At 41.3% G+C, this 20,775-nt stretch overlaps 1 protein-coding gene across 1 annotated transcript in view; it reads right to left on the bottom strand.

Moving 5' to 3' along the window:
• Ppp1cb (protein phosphatase 1 catalytic subunit beta) overlaps window positions 1-10,682 on the bottom strand; it is a 33,484-nt gene extending 22,802 nt beyond the window's left edge. The window contains exon 1 of the mRNA XM_028778973.1: window positions 10,368-10,682. Within this exon, the coding sequence (XP_028634806.1) occupies window positions 10,368-10,419 (52 nt within the window). The 5' untranslated portion in view covers window positions 10,420-10,682. The remainder of the gene's footprint in view (window positions 1-10,367) is intronic.
• Between the last annotated feature and the right edge of the window lie 10,093 nt (window positions 10,683-20,775).

Here is a 20,775-nt window from a genome sequence, read left to right as displayed (position 1 = left end):
TGTCTTTCATTTACTGTTGTTTTTAAAACAAGGCCTCACAAAACCCAGGCTGGCCTTTGATCTTCTGGCTTCCACTTTTCTGGTGCTTTGCAAGAACAAGTAAGTGCTCTTACTTACTTTCCAAGCCATTCATCCCCTGCCCCTCTCCTCACTCTCTCCCCACAATACATTTTAAAACAGGCCCGTGCCACCACACCAGGCTCCTCCTCGCTTTTCCCCTCTACTTTAAAAGTCTATGTGTACGAGTGAGTGTGTTTTGCCTGCATGTTTGTTATGTATCATATAGGTGAAATGCCTCCTACAGATAGATGCCAGAAGAGGCTCAGATTCCCTGGGACTGGAGTCTCAGATGTTTGCAAGCTGCAGTGTGGGTGCTGGGACTCACAGCCCTGCTCTTAGCCACTGAGCCATCTTTCTAGACCCTTTAACCAACCAATTTTCTAAGCTAACTTGCCTTTATTTCTTCCTTTACTGGTGAAGGACAGTCTTACTAGATTTGGAATTCTAGGTAAGCATTTCTTTTTTCTTTCCTTCTTTCCTCTTTCTTTTTTTTTTTTTTTTTGGTTTTTTGAGACAGGGTTTCTCTGTGTAGCCCTTGCTGTCCTGGAACTCACTCTGTAGACCAGGCTGGCCTCAACTCAGAAATCCGCCTGCCTCTGCCTCCCAAGTGCTAGGATTAAAGGCGTGTGGCTAAGCATTTCTTTTTCTTTTGCTGTTTAAGAAAGCTATTCTGCTTGAGCTTTAGTAGTTTCAATGACAGATCTGCCATCATCTTCCTTCTCCCCCCACCCCCCACTGTTACCCTAAGGGTAATCTGGTAGCATTTAGGTTTTTGGTTTTTATTTTGTTTTGTTTTTTGAGTCAAGGTCACACCATGTAACCCTGGTTGGTCTCAAACATGGAATTCAAAAGAAAATTTCAAGTGTCAGCCAAGTGAGGTAAGCTATTTTACCAATGGTAGGTCAATTATGCTTGATTGAAATAATCTTTTAAAAAATCTTGAGACAATAATTTTAAAGACTATCAGCCAATTAAAGACACTGAGGACAATATCAACAATTAAAGAGCTGACTTTGAGGATTTTTTCATAGCCCTGGCTAGTTGGCAGTTGTTACTCCATGCTAAGCTGTTTGAGGAGCTAGTGTTCAAACTGATACTCCAAAGTTTGTCTCTAAGAATGTTTTCAAAGAAGCTAAGAAAAAAACAACTCAGTATTATAACTTACTTTGGGTAGTAAAAACAAAACAGGGACCAGTTACAAAGTTTGTGAAAATGTAAAGGGTCTTTAAAGTCTATGATGTTATTCTGTAGAAAAATACCTTAACCTATCATGTTATCAAACCAGTAATATCAGTAACCAACTTCATTTGTCCTCATGAACTTAAATTAACCATTGATAGTTTTGTGATTACGGCTGTAATTTTAACTTAATAAAAGTTTTGGAATGAAAGTTAGTTTATGTGAATAAATGTGTCTGTGTGTAGGTATGAGTGCATGAGTGCAGGTACTATGGAGACCAGAGGTATGGCATCCCTTAGCATTGGAGTTACAGGAAGTTGAGTGTTGGAAACCAAATATAGAACTTGTGCAAGAGCAGCACAAGTTTATAACTGCCAATCTCTTCAACCCATGAAAAATATTCTTAATCATCATTACTAAGTACAGAATAGTTTTAGATAGGGTCTTAATATATAATCTACACTGACTTCAAGTTCAAGTTCTCCCTACCTCAGACTACTGAGTGCTTGAGTTACAGGTATATATTATGTGTGACCTCACTACCCAGCACTTAATGCTACTTAGCAAGCTCAACTTCTAACTCTTAGAACTCCCCCCACCACAGTTTGCAAACATAGTGTATATCATTTTAACAACAGCATTTTCATTTTCCATGCTATTAAATGCTAAAATAAGTTAGATCTTGCCGGGCGGTGGTGGCACGCGCCTTTAATCCCAGCACCTGGGAGGCAGAGGCAGGCGGATTTCTGAGTCTCGAAAAACCAAAAAAGTTAGATCTTTATTCTCATAAATCTACAGCAAATTGTTTACCAATTCAAGATACAGCCCCCTTCAGACTTTAGGTGCAAAAGCAATTTCCACATCAAAATCTATGTACTGTATAGCTAAGCAGCTTTCACCTAGCTCTGTGAAAATGTCAAAAGAACTAAAATGTGTTCTAACTAATGAATATGCTTAATTAAAATCATATGCTTATAGACCACTGTTAACATCTGGGGGCTCTTAACTATATGAAAGGACATCTTCCAAGATTAGATACATAAAATCTCATCACAGATCACCAGCAGCAGATGAGCACTTAAATCAAATTTAATGATCAATACTGAAAAGGCTAACTTTCAGTCTTTTTTTTTTTTCTCTCTAAGACAGGGTTTCTCTGTGTAGCCCTGGCTGTCCTGGAACTCACTCAGTAGACCAGGCTGGCCTCGAACTCAGAAATCCGCCTGCCTCTGCCTCCCAAGTGCTGGAATTAAAGGCGTGCGCCACCACCGCCCGGCCCCCTAACTTTGAATCTTAAGTAAAATGTTAGTCTCTCCAAAAGAATTCCATTCCAGACTGTTCTTAACCATTTTAGTACAATTTTTTTATGTGTGAAATTTTTCCACTACAGGATTATCTTTTGAACCAAGAAGGATGTGTGATGTCTTCATGCATCCTTTATGCACACTAGAGTTTATCTTTCACTGTCATCTATACTTTCTCCAATTTACTCTAAAACAGAAGGACAGCAGGAAACACAAGGAACCAATTCTATCCCTTTACAGGTGTGCCTCACAACATCTTAGCTATTCCCATCTCATTTATGCCCCACCTCCCCATCCCCCATCACTGACTAGTGTCAGCTACTCCAGAGTTCCTAAAGTCTGCATAGATAATTCTTCTATATTGAGCACAAAAGTCTATTAGCAAGAAGAGCAAAAGTAAAACTTTTGTGTTTTTCATGAATTCCCTAAGGGATCTGTACACACTGCAAGTAATCCCCCCCCCCCCGCCACACACACACACACACACACACACACACACACACACACACACACACTGGCAAACAAAACATCAGGTAGAATACAGAGTGAAAGATGTCGATAAATGAGCTGGGATGAAATCGCTCAGGAATAAAAAGGTATGAACTCCTATTGTGTTGACATTGAGGGGACACAAGTAATGTCCTTAAAACTTTTTGACACTTTGATACACACTTGACCAGAGGTATCAAACTACTAGGAATCTAGTTTGTTCACTGCCATGCAGTTCAGTAAAATACTGACATAGAAGCAGTAAGAATGATCAATTAAACCCAGCTCCTGAAATTATATCTTTAATTGTCTATAGGAGAAAAGGCAAAGTATCCAAACATACGTCTGCTGCATGCTACAACACAGTAATTGTCTCAAGGGAAAATATATGGCTGAAAAACTATCGTTACCAGACTTACATAATTAACAGATGCTCTCAAATCAAACAAAAATGATCATTTCAAAGAAAACAGTACTTGTAGGCGTTCAAGATTTCAGTAAACACTGGAAACCTTGTCTCCTCTAATACTTCACTCCAGTCTTAAGGTCTCTTCTGATGAGCTCTATTGATATTTAGATGAGTCTAGATCTATATAATTCAATGAAGCATTTTCCAAATGACCAATGGGCTATCACCAAGTCACTCATAAGACATTTATAGTACAAGATAGATCTAGTTTAATGTAGAAAAAATAATTTGTATTACAATTTTAAAAAAGCCCCTTGTTGATTCCTGATAATACCAGAAAGTATTCACAATTATCTAAAATGGTTGGCTATTTACTTACTTACTTACTTACTTGAGTTGGTATCTTACTATGTAACCCTGGCTGCCCTGGAATTCACTGTGGAGACCACGGTAAACTTTAACTCAGAGATGTGCCTGCCTCTGCCATCCCAGTGTCTGGCATTACAGATGTGCACCATGGCTGGTAAAGACACCATTTCCTAATTTTGTAAAAATATGGATGCAGGCAAAGCTACTTGTTCCCAAGATTGATTAGCTGAATTGGCCCCCCAGATCCAATGTGGAAGAAGCAAAGAACCACTCCCAAATGTTGTCCTCTGAGTTGTACAAACACACACAAACACACATGCACACATACAAAATAAATGTAATTTTTAAATGCCAACATAGATATAATACAAATATAGGTTTTCTTCACATATTTCAGCCAAGACCATGAATCAAAACACACTGAACCTGACACCCAGGCAGAGCCCTACAAGTTCCAGGCCAGCTTCATCTACACAGAAAGTTCCAAGCCATCCAAGGCTACATAAGACCCTGTCTCAAAACAAGCAAACAAAATACAATAACCAACCACAATGAAACAACAAAGGATAAGAATTCAGCTGCCTCTTGTGCAGACTTGAGGTTTACACAAATGAATAGCAACATTCTCAATAATTTATGAAGCTATTTTTTCACAAATAATCATTTATGCTAAATTACAATGACTACTGCTTCAAATAAATTAATCATAAAAGTTCTTATGTTTTGTAGCTGTTCTGGTGGTAGCTTCTGTTACTCTGGGATATTCTAATGGTTTTGGAATAAAACACCTTTATGGTGAAACAAGCTGGGTCAACCCTCCCTGTTACAGTCTGAGCATGCTCCTGGTAATGCACACAGAGTCTGTGTGTCCTTCCTTAGACAGGGCACTGAAATTTAAGACCTTATCTGGCCAGTGATTCAGAGAGGTTAGAAATACTCTATAAATCACTGTGCTACATACATGGAGAGCTAGAAGGAACAACACCTGTCTGTGCCTTGTGCATTACAAGTTCCTACCAAGAATTAAAGATCATCCTTCACCAAACCAGAGGCTATGGCTAGTGATGTTTATAACACCTTTTACATCAGAATGGGTTTCTCCATTTTTGGTCTCGTACCTCCCATAGTAGAATAAAGACTGTCTCAGTTTTTCCATCTCATTAATCAAATAGAGATTCTGTTACAGAATGTACTTTAGAAAACAGCTGTAAAAATTACACTTTACCTACTAATAACAACTTTGGAAGTATGGCAACTGAGTTTTCAGAATAAAGTGACATACAGAAAGACCTTGACTTCTCTTTCCAACCTTCACTGATCCTTTTTTTCCCCTAGAGAAAATAAGCCCTGAAATGGTTATTTATAGTTACAACAGAAGTGGTTCCCAGGGGTTATAAATTTGTACGATAACAAAGCTAAAAACAAAACAAAACAAAAACAGGATAGTCAAGAGTCTACCAAACAAACTCCAGTAAACCATTTCTTGCCTACTGACAGTGAAATTAATTCTGAAACTTTTGTTTCAGAAATACTCAATGGGAGTTTAGTCATATAAAAATACCTTGACATTTCTATTTACTAGTCTGAATTTGCCACTATGGCCACTGAAAATGGAACAGTCAAACGATAACTGTAAAGAGTATGATGATATACACCTGTAATCCTAGCTTCTTGGGAGACTAGGTCAGAAGATTCAAAGTTCAAGGCCTGCTTGAGATACAGGGCAAGCTCAAGGCCAGAAAGGCTACTCTCTTAGGTAAATTTGTCAACAATTAAAAGGCCCGGAGAAGTATTTCACTGGCAGAGCATCTTCAACATAATGTCCCTTAGTACCCTAAGGGGGATGGTGGTAACAAAACAAAAACCATACTAGAGTTAGCTGACTGTTCTCTTCACAGACAGTAATTCAAATACATCTCTAAATTTCAATGAATTCTTATTTGGAAACTTCAGAAAACATCTCTAGGGTTTTGTTGTTGTTGTTTTTCCCCCCTCAAATGAGTTTCCTTTACTTGCTGGACTAACAAGGATTGGGCTATTTATGACTTAGTTTGAAAAAAAGACATCACTATGTATGTATGCGTGACTCACCTCTCACCCAGAACACTCAAGAGAAGACGTCTACCTCCAATGATCTACTCTCCAGCCTGCTCTTCCTTCTAATGGGTCCTACCTCATATCCACACAGTATGATGATGTTCCCTGTGAGGGAAGAGACAGCCAGAGCAGCTAGCACCTACTTCAACCTGTCTTTTAAACTGCTAGGTCTAAACTTGAAGCAATGTAACCAGTAAAACAAGCTTTAAACCCTCTGCAAGTTTTCCAAAAGTCTAAACTCAGAGTTCCCACGTAACAATTCCACTCCCAGCTATACAACCTAAGGAACAGAAAGCCTAAACAGAAAGCCTAAGTCCACTCAAAAACTGAACACAGATGTTGAGAGGATTGTCCACAAAGGTCAAAAGGGAAAACTCAAATAGCCATCAACCAGTGAGTATTTCTGAAAATTGTTACACAAACACGATGAAGTATTATTCAGACGTAAAAGGAATGAAATACTAATACATTTTACAACATAGATGAAACTTGAAAACATTCAAAGAGGCCCAGGAGTCACAGAGCCTTTAATTCCAGCAGCAGCCTGTGAGTTTGGGGCCAACTAAGACTACACAGTAACACCTTGTCTCAAAAACTAAAAGACAGAAAATTAGTCACAAATGACCATGTCACATACACTTTCACTTACATAATATGTGCATAAACAGGCAAATCTATGGAGAAAGAAGGCATATTAATGATCTCTTCTACAGCCTGGACTAGGGGGAGACAGATGAAGAAAAAAGAAACAGGGCTTGTGTGAGAGGAGGGAGGGATGGAGGGAGGGAGGGAGGGAGAGCGTTCTAAAGCTGACTATGGAGATAGCAGTAAAACACTGGACACACTAAAACTCACTAACACAGCAACAATAGGCAAACCTCGTGGTATGTGAACTGCATCTCAAAGTTGTCTTTAAAAGGGAAGGTTTGGACTGGAGCAGTGGTTCAGTAGTTAGAGCACTGGCTGTTCTTGCAGAAGACCTGGGTTCAAATCTCAGCACCCACAAGGTGGCTGAGACATCGTAACTCCAGTTCTAGGGCATCTTCTGGCCTCCAAGGGCACCATTTGATTCTCTTTCCCAAAGCATCAGGATTCTACTTACTTACCCCCTTTGACTTCTTCCAAACTAAACTTGGCATTAGGAATGTGACCTAAGGCTCCAGGTGACTCCCACTTCAAGTACCTAGAGAACAACTACTCTAAGCAAAACCTTTTACTAGACTTTCTAGCTCATCCACAGAAACAAATCTGAACTTAAGAAATCAATCAATTATGATAAACTGAATATTGTAGTAGGGTCACTACAGGTGACAAAACAGTAGAAGTTATTGTTAAGTTATAAGTAAAACTTAACCAAGAAAGTAATACTGGAGAAGCGCACCTTGTCCAAACAATGCACCAGTATTTTTATTTAAATGTCCTAACATCAAACAAAGTAACATAAAAAGTTGTTACTGAAACAACTTTTTTTTTTGAAGTGTGTGCACTTAACTGGCAATTAGTTTAATATGTTTTTAAATGAATATACTGTAACATAAAGTAAACGCTTTAACATGAGACTAGGTCCTAATCAATTTTTATCTCTTAATGCAAAAATATTTTTACAAAAGCAAGGGGTTTGTTGTTGTTGTGTTGTGTTTTGCTGGCCTAGAGCTCAGAGAGATCTGCCTGCCTCTGCCTACTGGGTGCTGGGATTAAAGACCTGTACCAGCCACATCTTTTTGCCCAGCCAAAAGCAATCCTTAATTGGTAAACAACACTACAGCGTTTAGGTGTAACACATGCTACAAGTGTATATACACTGTGAAATGCTGAACAGGCTGAATTCACACACTTTATCTCCCAAGGCTGTCCTTTAGCATATCTGTCCTTAGAGCACAGCATGGAAGTTCTCTTCACATTTTTCAATACAATGACCACTAACTGTAGTATCTTACTATGATAGACGTCTTCTGAAATTCATTCTAACTATAATTATGTATCTTTTAGTGCTCACTTTCATTTAGGACACACACAAAATATACAACCAAGTTATTCTGTTCTGCTAAGCAACTCTGCAGAATAGCACCACTTGAATTTGAGTTAAATTAGCATGTAACATCATTGAAAACTAAGGTAGAGGGCTGGTGAGATGGCTCAGTGGTTAAGAGCACTGACTGTTCTTCTAGAGGTCATGAGTTCAAATCCCAGCAACCACATGGTGGCTCACAACCATCTACAATGAGATCGATGCCCTCATATGGGTGTCTGAAGACAGCTACAGTGTACTTACATATAATAAATAAATAAATCTTAAAAAAAAAAAAAGAAAAAAAAAGAAAACTAAGGTAGATTGCCCAGCAGAGGTGGTGCAGGGCTCTAATTCCCAGTACTTGGGGAGGCAGAGTTTGAGGCAGCCTGGTCTACAGAGTAAGTTCCAGGACTGCCAGAGCCACACCAAGAAACCCTGTCTCAAAAAACTTTTTAAAAGACTGACATTACTCACTAGAAAATCCAAGTCTTTGAAAATTATTTGAACAGGTTTAGATTTGGGGAGGAAAAGAGGGTTTTCTAGTAAAATTTCAGAGTAACGACAAGGCTACATCACAAGGTAAACAGTCTTCAACTGGATCAAGGAAGAAGAATGTAACAAAACTACTACTAATTGTATGTTCAACACAGGACGAGCAGGAAGGTTACGTATTTATACCGAGCTCCTGAAGGGAGGAGTTCCTGACTTATCTTTGATACCCGGTGCCTGGCAGTGCAGTCAATAAACACTTGCTATATTAGAAAAAACAACGAATCTTGAGAAGGAATTCTTACCCAAAAAGGGGAGAGTGGTGGGTGCTGGTGACTGACGCTAGAACTAAGTATTTAACAATGGTCTAGCTTAGGCTACTTTCCCCTTTCTCTCTACAACTCCTACTCTACTAGTTACATTTAAGTGTCTGTAACCATATAAGAAGTACATTGATTTAAAGGCTTCTAAGTCGGTTTAAAAAACATGCATCTGCTATAAGGTATTTATGAAAAATTAAAAATATTAATAAATGGAGATAAAATTCAATTCAAATTTAATTTAAAATTTAAATTATATGAAAACTTCGGTGGGCTTAAATTCCCCTTCTCCGAAGAGTAACAAGATATAAAATTTTAAATAACTCTTATTTCTTTAACAGAGCCAGCCATGTACTACAAGCATAATTTTTTTCTAAACAAATTTCTCACAGATCCAGCAAGATGTTCCTATCAATTAAAGACCACAAAATCCCGAGTAGTGAACACAGCAAGCACCAGGGGGCCTCCCAGGAATAACTTGATACTAAAGGAAAAGGTAAATCAGAAAGAGTTCCTGGTAAAAGTTTTGCCTCTTTCTTAGCCTTAAGGCTGCTTGGAAAGCTTTTACATCTGGAGCAAATATACCGAGTTGTTTGGGTTTTTTTTTTGGTTTGTTTTTTAACACAGAATAGATATTTCGTACTTTAGTTGAAGAAAAGTCACCCCTCTCCACGCTCTTTAGTAAAATTCCAAACACAAACTGCTTCGCTGTAGTAAACACACGCATTCATTAGGAGGCTGAGAAAGACGACTCTTAACTCTAAAAGACAATTCTTTTTACACACTCCCCAAACAATTAGTGACGACGCAAATTTTAAAGTAAAAGGGTTCTTTTGACCAAGACCCGCCTTTAACTTTGAATAGTATCCCACAACGGACCAACACATTTAACTACTGGCCTCTTCATCTTCTCTTTTCTCCGTATGTTCTCACCAACACAAAACTAATCAACAAAGCGTAAGAATCCGGAACTTCAAATGCTGTGAATACTTGTAAAATACCTTTTAAGCCCAAGAGATTCTTTACAACAGACATTTACTAAGTTTGTGCAGAATTAAACTCTGCTCAAACATTTTTTTTTTTAAAGTAAGTCCCCAAATCCATCCCTTCAGCACACGTATCCGGGCGTTTCGTATTTCTAACGGACGTTTTTAACCTGATCCAAGATTTTTATTATTTTTTGTACGCCAGATTAAAAAAATGGTAAACTAGTTATCACATCCTCTCTCTAATTCTTTCTAGAGCACCCAGTAAAATGCAAACGATCCGAGAGCCTTACTGGGAAGGTTTTTTTTTTTTGGTAAAATTCACTACCGGAACGACAATCGGAGGCTGCCAAGGGCAACGCACAAAGAGAACCGAGAAATACACACTCCACGGACACACAAAGCCCAGCGGCAGGCATCCTCGTCCCTTCTTTGGAACGGTCTGCGGAGGCCAGCATAGCGCCCAAGCGGAACCCGGCCGCCTCTCCGGAAGGCTGTACCGGCCGATGGGCCTCGGCCCGGCCTCCCCGCCCGCCCGCCAGCCCGCGCTCCCGGCCTCCTGGGGCACCCGGCCCGCCCGCCCTCTCCCCGAGCTCCGCTCGAGCGGGAAGGGTCCCGCGGCCGAGCGGGGAGGCGACCCGGCGCCGCACTCACCCTCCAGCAGGCGGGTGATGAGGCTGTCCACGTTCAGCTCCCCGTCCGCCATCTTGTCGGCACCAGACTCTCCTCCCGGCAGCGGGAACAAGGGCTTCTCGGCGGCAGCGGCAGCGGCGGCTCGGCGTTCTCACCTACGAGTCACGCGGCGTTTCGACCCCGGCTCCAACTCCCCCGGGGCGCGGGCCCTCCCCCCACCCCCTCCCCGCCAAGCAGCGAGAGCGCGCACACACGCCGGAGACACCTACTAGAAATAAATAAATAAATAAATAAACAAGCGGGCCCCCACGAACCGGGCCGCGTCAGACCCCAGCCGCCACCGCCTCCTCCACCTCCTCCTCCTCGGCACCGCCCAGCTCCGCAAAGCTCGCCAGCGCCGCGGTTAATCCCGCCCTCAGCGTCACTCCCTCCCCTCCGCCCTTGCCCGTCGCTCAGCCGCGCCGAGCCGCGCGCACGCGCGCCACGTCCCCCTCCGGCCTCGCCAGCTCCTCGCCCTCCCCTCCGCGGCCGCTAACGCGCAGGTGCGACTCCCTCCCTCTCCCCGTCCACTGCGCGGAACAGTCGCCACTACGCAGGCGCAGGGCGGAGCCAGCCATACTGTGTAAAGTGAGCGCAGAGCCCGCGTAGACACGAATGACCTTCCTCTTCCCAGCTCCCTGGGGCCTGGTGGTTCCGTAGAGTTAACGATTGCGTTCTTCCCGCCTTGCTTTTCTTTTCTTGGCTTCATTCACTGGTATTCCAAACGATTGCACGTATTTCCGCTACCCTGGAAACGCAGGCTGCAGTTGCCCATATTGGAAGCCCAGGAGTGCTGGAGTTAGAGACTTCTTTACTGAAAAAGATTGACATTGCAGATCAGGGGCTCTCTGTCACCAGTGTGACTGATTCGCCAGGTGGCCCTAGATAAAACAAGAGCCAAAGTGGGCCTCAGTGAACAGCAATAAGATTTTACATGCTCCCGGTTTCTGTAGCCCTTTCATCATATCATACATCTCCGTACACTAAGGATACCACTTTTCTCTAGTTCTTTTCTATTCGTTGATTTCTTATGTTGCTTAATCCTCTTGTCTTGTGATTTTAAACATTTCTCTCCTGCAGTCGGTTCCTAGAGGATAAAATCACAAATTACTGGGCATGAGACGCCTGTAATCCCTATAGTTGGGAGATGGAGGCAGAAGATCCCAGAAGCCCAAGGTCATTTTCGGCTATATAATTGGAGTGTGTGTGTGTTTAGCTTGTACTATAGAAGTTTCCATCTCAAGAAACCAACCAAATACACCACATTGATCTTTGAGTCTGCAGCACCCACCAAGTATTTACTTCATACAAGTCAGGGAGAAATAGAAACTCGGGAAAGGAAGGAGGAAGGTAGCCACAAAAAAGATCTAGGCAAAGATTTAAAGAGGTCAGATCAAAGCCTTTACCTATTCCCAAACCTGTGCTTTCCCAGAACTGACTTGACGCTGGGTCCCTTGCTCACATACCACTAATAGCTAATGCTTACTGGAATCGTGTGTCCTGGCGCTATTTTAAATATAATGCACAATATTATCGCATTAATCCCTATAGCAAGCCCTAGGTGGCAGGTAGCATTATTACATCTACTTTGTGGATAAGATTATTTGAGACACTGAATGGAGTAATAAGTCTCACTCCAAACAAACATCAGAGCTGGGATTCCAACCCAGGCATCTAGTGCTAGGATGTGTACTAAATTGCAATATACTTATTCAAGCATGCAAATGCTTTGTCACAAGCTTGGAGACTAGAAACTAAGGTGTGTGTGTATGTGTGTGTGTGTGTGTACACGTGTGCACATGTGTGAATATGTGCTTTGTTTTGGAAAGACGTCTAATCAAGTGCTTATATATTCAGATGAATGCTAGAATCTCCTTACTCCCTCCCCTTAGTTATTTCTCTACTTTAGAATTTATCCTGGATATTGATAACTACTATAGACTACACAGACTCTGAAGTAATCTGTGAAAACTAGCAGTTTGATTTGAGGATTTTTAGAGGTAAAGAGAGGGTCCTTTTCACTATATTTTATTCAAATACACATTATCTATGCCCAACTTTATTCAAGAAAAAAATATTTAAGTTAACTTAAATAAATGCTTGCAGTTGGAGTAAATTAAAAACAAATACATGGGCTGGAGAGATGGTTCAGAGGTTAGGAGCATTGCCTGCTTTTACAGAGGATGTGGGTTCAATTTCCAGCACCCACATGGTTACTCACGTCCATCTGTAATTTTGATTAATAAAAATAAAATAAAAAAGGAAAGGATATGATTGCTCCTAGATATGATGGGGAAGATGGTTAATTATAAATAAAAGGGAGAGCATAGTTAGAAGGAGAGACATCTGGGAAAGTTCAGAGTGAACATGCCCCTGAGGGGGAGGGGAAGAGAGAGGGAAACATGTGCAGCAGCCAAGATGGCAAAAGGTTAAAAATAAATAAATTTTTAAAAAAAAGCAGGTAGCCGGGCGGTGGTGGCGCACGCCTTTAATCCCAGCACTTGGGAGGCAGAGGCAGGTGGATTTCTGAGTTCGAGGCCAGCCTGGTCTACAGAGTGAGTTCCAGGACAGCCAGGGCTACACAGAGAAACCCTGTCTCGAAAAACCAAAAAAAAAAAAAAAAAAGCAGGTAACCAAAATAGCTGGATTATATAGGGAAGGGCAGCCCACCCCTGGGCTGAAGAAGTTTAGGGTAAGGGGTGGGTATGCCAGCCATACCCTGTGACAGATAGGAATGGCTGAGAGAACCTGGTGGCCAGCATCCACTTGGACATGTTAAATAAGTACCTCTGTCATTTGTCCCAAGTTTGAGACCTAACAAGTTTCAGGGCATCTGACGCCCTCTCTGTCCTCTCTGTGGACACTACATAGATAGTGCACAAACATACATGCAGACAAAAAGCCCATATACATAAAAGTATTTTTTTACAGTATAGAGAAAAATAGAAAAAAGGAAACAGGCATGGGAATGATTAGATTAAACCAGGAGCTTTGTTTGCAAAATGCATGCTGGGAGATCTTGTTGATTTAATAAAGATGGGCCACAAAATCGACTCTCTATTTTCTAGAAACTATAACTGAAACATCAGTTACAAATGGAGGTAGGTATTGTGGTGCTACTTCTCCAAATATCTTCCATGAGTTTAAGAATTTAGAATACTTGGAAATGCTTACATAGATTTCTTATGTTTTTATGGGACTCATAAAACCCATGGAAAAGAACTTTAAGTCTTACCCACAACTAGGGTTCAATTATATGCAGACATGATAAAAGGGCAGAGGGAACCCCCTCCAATGGGATTGCAAAGAGAGAAAGTGAACATTGGAAGGAGAGTTGCTGTAAATGGGGCACAATTCAGTCCAAAAGAATTATGGGCTAGAGCAAACAAGAGAAGTTCAGGGTTTCCACTCCTGTCAGATTTTTCAGTGTCTTGGAAGGCTGAGAAAAAAAAGGATCATAGTAAAAACTGTTGGGATTTTTTTTTGCAAGGAGGGGCATCATTTTTGGTATTTTTTATTTTAAGAGAGGATCTCACTATGCGGCCCCTTGCTGGCTTGGAACTCTCTATGTAGACCAGGCTGGCATCAAACTCAGCAATCTGTCTGCCTATTTTTTCCCTACTGTTAGGATTAAATGTGTGTGTCATTACACAGGGCTAAGAGAATTTGTATTACTAGTGGTCCAACAAATTTTCTACGGAATGCCCCTCCAAAAGAAATGTAAAAACATAGCAGAACTGCGGTGGCACACACCTTTAACCCTTGTACTTGGAAGGTAGAGGCAGGCAGATCGTTAAGTTTGAGGCCAGCCTGGTCTACAGAGCAAATTCCAGGACAGCCAGGGCTAAAAGAGAAAGCCTACCTCAAAAAAAAAAAAAAAAAAAAAAAAAAGAAAGAAAGAAAAAAGAAAAAGAAAAAGAAAGAAAGACCAAGAAGAAAAAAAGATGTCAACTCTCAGCTACTGCTTCAGTGCCAGACCTGCCTGCTGCCATGTTCTCCACCATAATCATCATGGACTCTAGCCCTCTGAAACTGCAAACCCCAAATTAAACACTTTCACCTTGGCTAAGGTGGCTAGCGCAGCTATAGGAAAGTAATTACAGCTGGATGTGGTGGCTCACACCTTTAGTCCCAGCACTGAGAAGGCAGAGGTGGGCAGATCTCTGTGAGTTCCAAGCCAGCTAGAACTACATAATGAGATCCTGTCTCAAAACAAAAACAAACAAACAAACAAAAAAGATAGAAAGAAAGAAAGAAAGGAAGGAAGAAAGAAAGAAAGAAAGAGAGAGAGAGAGAGAAAGAAGAAAAAGGGAATTAGGGCATAAGACATGTCCTCAGTCATTTAGGACACTCCCCATCTTTTATATTTATATGTACACATGCACTTTTATTATACACACACTACCCTCCCCTAGTCCAAAATAATTAAAGCAAATATAACCAAATGCCTTTCCCTGACCTTGGGCAAAGACTTTTCCTTTATCCTGGCCCCTAAAGGGGCCACACAGATATTCCCCTTACCCAGCAACCACCACCACCACCTGGAGTGGGGGGAGTTGATTTTCAGGGGAACATTTTATATTTATCCTTCAAGATAAGCTGAATAGAAAACAAATCCCTAGTGACTGAAGGAGTTAACTAGCCATAGTCAGCTAGGAGAACTGTTAAGTAGAGGCTAGTTAAAGTTAGATGAACAGTCATCATCAGTGGTGACCATTAAATGGCTGTCCTGCTGAGTCTGTGGCCCTTCCTTTCCTCATACAAGGAATTACAGGGACAGTATGTATTAAGGTAAGCCTTAGTTTGTTACGACAAATCCCTTTATCTACACAGGTAAAAATGTTTCTCTTTTAGGTAAAAATGTTTCTTTTTTAGTGTTGGAGAAAGCCTCCTTCAAACAGCACTCTAGGAGTTCACTACAACAGCACCTTGTTGGTGAGGAAAAGTATACAAAATGAAACTTTGTTTCAAAAGAAATATTTGAACCGGTTTGTCATTAACACGAGTTAGTCTTTTGCAACCAAAATCTCTCCATTCACATTCTCCAGTGGGAGGTTTAACTGCTTGGTTTCTTAAGTTTCTCTTTCAATTTACTCTAGCAAACAGAATAAATTGCTGATTGATCTCTCTCTTCCTTCCTTCCTTCCTTGTTCCCCACTCCCTCTCTGCCACTCTCTCCTTTTGGTTCTGGGGATTGAATATAGAGACACACATACACTAAGAAACTGCTTTGCCTTTGAACTATATCTTTAGGCCAAGATGAGTCTTCTAAAATGTTATGAATTCAATAGATCTCTTAAAACTAAAACCATTTATTTTTATATTTAATATAAAACCATATATTTATCTGTGACTGAGAAATATTCACTGGGGTTAGATTCATCACCAATAGATCCTTTTAGGTAGAAAATACTGATTAAATATACTATTAATGAATTATTATTTGTAACTTAGAGTATGTCCAGTTCATTACATATGTTCTTTTTAGAAAGTTGTATGATTGTTGTGTGAGAGTCTGTGTGTGCATGTACACATGTAAAGAACAACTTTGTGGAGTTGGTTATCTCTTTCTACCTTTACATGTGTTCCAGGAGTTGGAACAGCAAACACCTTTACTAAGTGAGCCACTTCACCTCCAACATATAAGTTATTAATTGAAATACCCTGTGGCCTTTGTTATTTACAGAAAGTTTACAATGAATAAACTTCTAAAATAAAATGTATGATGGACCATTTGAGCATTAAGAAACTGTATTTAATTTGGCACTAAAGGAGATACTTTGGGAAAGTCATTGAAAAGGAAAACAAGATGAGTTGGATTGGAAGAAAGGAATTGGCTTAAAGGTGGGAGAACAGAGTAGCTGAACAACTAAACCTGTCTTTCTGACTCTCGGTGTTATTATCTACGAAAGATTTCTATTATTAAAGTGGTCTTCGCCGGGCAGTGGTTGCGCATGCCTTTAATCCCAGCACTTGGGAGGCAGAGGCAGGCGGATTTCTGAGTTCGAGGCCAGCCTGGTCTACAGAGTGAATTCCAGGACAGCCATGGCTACACAGAGAAACCCTGTCTCGAAAAACAAAAAACAAAACAAAACAAAAAAAAGTGGTCTTCATAGTATCTTCTACTTCTGAGAATTATTTGATTCTAAGGCACACAAACGAAGCCCATATATACAATATAACAGTGTACAAAGTGTCCCCAGCTTAGAAACTGGCTCAACTCCAAAAGGTCAATTGTTTGGAACACAGAATATATTTTTCCACAGAGACCATGGTGAATTTTCAGGTGGGTCAGCAAAACCAATTTGACACTTAATGCAGTTGTAAAAAAAAGTCTATGACAGTGTGGACTTCAACCACTAGTCTTTGAAACATCAGTGGAGAACATTCCCCTGGTTTCTAATTTGGCATGACAGAAAACACTTCTCAAGAGTTTCTACTGCTCTGAGTAATAAGTATGAAGGCTATTCTCTTCCAACTTCATATGGTCCTAGCCCAAAGCTTAGACTTGTAGACTGAAAAGGCAGGGATGCTTTGATACCTCTGAGCCTGCCTGTAGGGTGGACTCAGTAGAACCATGGTGTCTAGGGGTTTGGTTGCTAGGAAGAAATTGGCTTCTGAACCAACGGATGGGGATGGAAGAACAAAAGGAAAACAGCAAGTGAACAGACTGTGCTAAGGACTTAAAATTTGAGATCTATAAAGGTTAAATCGTGTTGACATAATCCTGAAGCTGGAACCTGCAGTTTGGACCTTGCTGTTTCTATTCTTCTTTGTCTCTTATAGATTTTTACTTGAGATACTCCATACTATGCAAGAAACTCCTCTTTTCTGCCTCTGTGCTTCCTACTCTGGGATCTTAGAACCTGGCATCCCCTGCCCACCCACATTCTTTATTTTCCAGGGCAACCAGAACAACACTTTCCTGTTGTCCTCATGGTTCACTTTAACAACACCCACTTGCCCAGAGGATGACACCCCACTTGCTCACAAGAAGTTCATCTGGTCCTTGCTCTTCCACTGAAAGCTTACATAACCCACCTAGAGAATGTGATTAGCAACCCCATAGAGATGCTCTGTGTCCCAGTGCCGAACTATAGACATTGTTCTTTTGTCAAATGCCATATGCTGCTGATTTTGTTATTGTTGTTTGGGGTTTGTTTGTTTGTTTTGTGTTTTGTGGGGTTTTGTTTTGTTTTAGGCAAGGCTTCATGTAGTTCAGTCTGCCCTTAAGCTTGCTATACAGCCAAGGATCACATTGACCTTCTAGCCTCTTACCTTTGGAATACTAGGATTATATGTGTGCACCACCACGCCCAGCTTTATGGAGTCCTGGAAACTGAACCTAGGCTTGGTGAGAGCTTTAACCCACTAAGATACATCCCAAGGCACAGGCTGGGAATGTTTACAATGAGTAGTTTGTCTTTCCTAGATATGGAACTGAAGGCTGAGGGAATGTTGATTGCCTCAAACTGCCTAGGGCTAGTTAGGTAGCAGCCCTGGAAGCTGTAGAGAGAGGAAGAGGAAAGTATAGGGACCTGGGGTGGGGGATGCAGCCAAGTGGACTGGTTAGCTGAGAATCACAGCAGAAGGGAACGCAGGCAATTCAGATAGTGAAGGGAGTCCTCTAGGAAGTGAACCATGAGGATTCCAAGCCCCCAACTAGGGACAGGACAGGGAGTCTCCTGTCTTTGCATATAGTTCCCTGGTTAGATCAATGCTCACACATAAAAGACCTTCATCTAGCCAGATGTTAATGGCACAAACCTTTAATCCCAGCACTCAGGATGCAGAGTCAGACAGATCTCTGAGTTTGAGTCTAGCCTGGTCTACAGAGTTAGTTCCAGGACAGCCAGGACTACATAAAGAAACCCTCCCTCCAAAAACTAAAACTCAAAAACAAAAACAAACAAACAAACCCAAGAAGCCTTCATCTGTCCTTCTCCTTTGCAAGCCCAGCAAGACTACTTTGAGAGGTGTGGGTCAGTTCCTAAGCCTTTTTTAGAATTCAAACGAAAAAGAGGTCGGGGAGGTCAGGGAGGTCACACACGTGTTCAGAGCACCAGTGCCAGAGAAGATTTGACCCGGGTTGAAAGCACTGGGCCATTTAGATCAGTGACTTGCAGTTAAAATGACTGTTGTGTTTGCTCCTTTAGGATCACTTTAGGGAGCCAGCTATGGTAGTCCACATTTATAACCCCAGCACACGGTGGTAGGGTTGTGGGGGGGAACCTAGGTGAGCCCTGCACAGCCAGGCCTATGAGGTGGGTTCAAAGCCAGACAAAGTGAGATTCTGTTTCAAAACAAAGAATTACCTAGGTAACTTTCTCCACAACAAAGTTGTATTTTGAGACATTGCCCCAGGAAATCCCCTCACAGCACTACCCACTCCCTCCCTGACTTCTCACTGATGTCGATTTCAGGAAACACAGGAAACACAGCAAAACCTGTTTAAAAGACTCCTTCTGGTAAAGGAACCAGAAAGGGCTCTTCACTGCCCCAGGTGAAGTTTGTATGTGGGGAGGCTGGAATCCCCAGAGCAGATCGTGTGGTATAGGATAATTAAGAAGCCAGTCCTGAAGGAGCTGGGAGGTGAAGGCAGGAGAGTGGAACTGGATGCTGTTTGACACAAGAAATGATCTGTGTGTGTCCATTTAGTTCGTAGTTGTTGAGTTTCTCCTCTGTGCTGGGGAGAGAGCAGAGTCAGGTGGTTTTCCTCACCAAGCCTCTTTGCTGGCAGGAGAAGGATAGTGTCAATTCATCTTCTTGGGCGCTAGCATTGTTCCAGCCTGCTTTTCCTCCCTAATCCTCCAACTCACACTTCACCAGAACAGGACGATTGCACCATTTACCGGTTCACATCCAGCCGCTCGAAGCACTTCATCCTCGGGATAGCATCTAAATACCTAGCTGGGTGTACCATGGCTCGCCCAATCCAAGGTGTGTCTTCTGCCTTTTTTGCATCTTGTTCTCCCTGATCTGGTCCTGCCCTCTGTCCTCTACCCTTGTCAAACCTATAATTTTATGCTTCATAACCATGAAATGATGGCTCTCTCTACCATCGAGCCATTATTGGCATTTTGACATTTCTATTTATTTTTGCTAGTTTAACAGGTATCTGGTGATGGGCGGATGACATGTTAATTGCCTATTTTAATGAGCCTTACTGTGTTTATAATTTATGAACTTCTTGTTCACTTTTCTTGATTACTTAAGGAAAATAGCTGAACATTGGCTATTCATACTTAAATCTATATATTTGTTTCAGTTTCCATATTTTGGATGGCATGCTGCTTTTCCTACTGCTGCAAAGAATGTCTAATAAAAGCGATTAAGAAGGCAGGTTTATTTTTGCTCACAGTTCAGGGTACAGTCCACCATAATAGAGAAGTCTCGATGCAGGAGCTGGAAGCTACAGTTCACATTGCATCAGCGATCAGGATCCGGAGGGAAATGAATACCAGTGCTCGACTTCCTTTCTCTTTTGTATTCAGCTCAGAGCCCCAGTCAGTGGAATAGCAGCATTCCTCACTTAGGGCAGGCCTTCCCACCTTAATTAACTTCATCTAGATAACACTCACAGGAATACCCAGAAGCCTGTCGCCTAGGTGATAGTAGGTTCTGTCAAGCTGACAATCAATGTGAGCCATCAGAGATGGGAAAGTCCTATTGCTTACGTTTAGCATATGTATTTTCTGTGCTTTCCTTATATGTGCTTTGGTTGTTTCAATTCTACTATTTTGACCCCATAAACTTAACAAACCACATGAAGTGAAATAGGGAGATGTTAGAAGTTGGGGATATCTTAATGTCAGGACCAAGATTTTCTTGTTTCCCTTGTGAACTGCTGGGGATTGGCCCCAGAGTCCTAGTCATGCTTATGCCCTTGAGCTACACTCCCATCCTACACTATTCACTATATAGCTCAGGTTAACTTTGAACTCACAATAGAGCATAGGCTAGCCTGCAACTGGCAAATATCCTGTCTCTGCCTCTAGAGCGATGGGATTACAGATGTGTGTCTTATTCTATGGCATAGATGAGAAAATTAAAAGTCTGAGAACATATCACAAAAGTGTCATTTTTAATGGCAGTTAAAAACAAAATGTCTCCCATACATGAACTGAGTAGAACATTTTCTAGCCTTTCACAGTTAGGAATCTGGAATTTTCTACATAGAATAGAATTTTCCTGAGTTATAAAAAATGTCTAATATAATGTTTAGTCAGAAAACAAGAAAAAAAATGTTTAATATAGCTTAATCTTCTGCCAACCAAGAATTCTCTCTGTCTCTGTCTCTGTCTCTGTCTCTCTCTCTCTCTCTTTCTCTCAGTCTCTCTCAGTCTCTCTCTCTCTCTCTCTCTCTCTCTCTCTCTCTCTCTCTCTCTCT

Source organism: Grammomys surdaster, unplaced genomic scaffold, assembly GCF_004785775.1.
Source record: "Grammomys surdaster isolate TR1022 unplaced genomic scaffold, NIH_TR_1.0 343, whole genome shotgun sequence".
Taxonomy (NCBI): domain Eukaryota; kingdom Metazoa; phylum Chordata; class Mammalia; order Rodentia; family Muridae; genus Grammomys; species Grammomys surdaster.
Note: the sequence above shows the minus strand (reverse complement) of the source record. Positions and strands in the feature narration are given on the sequence as shown.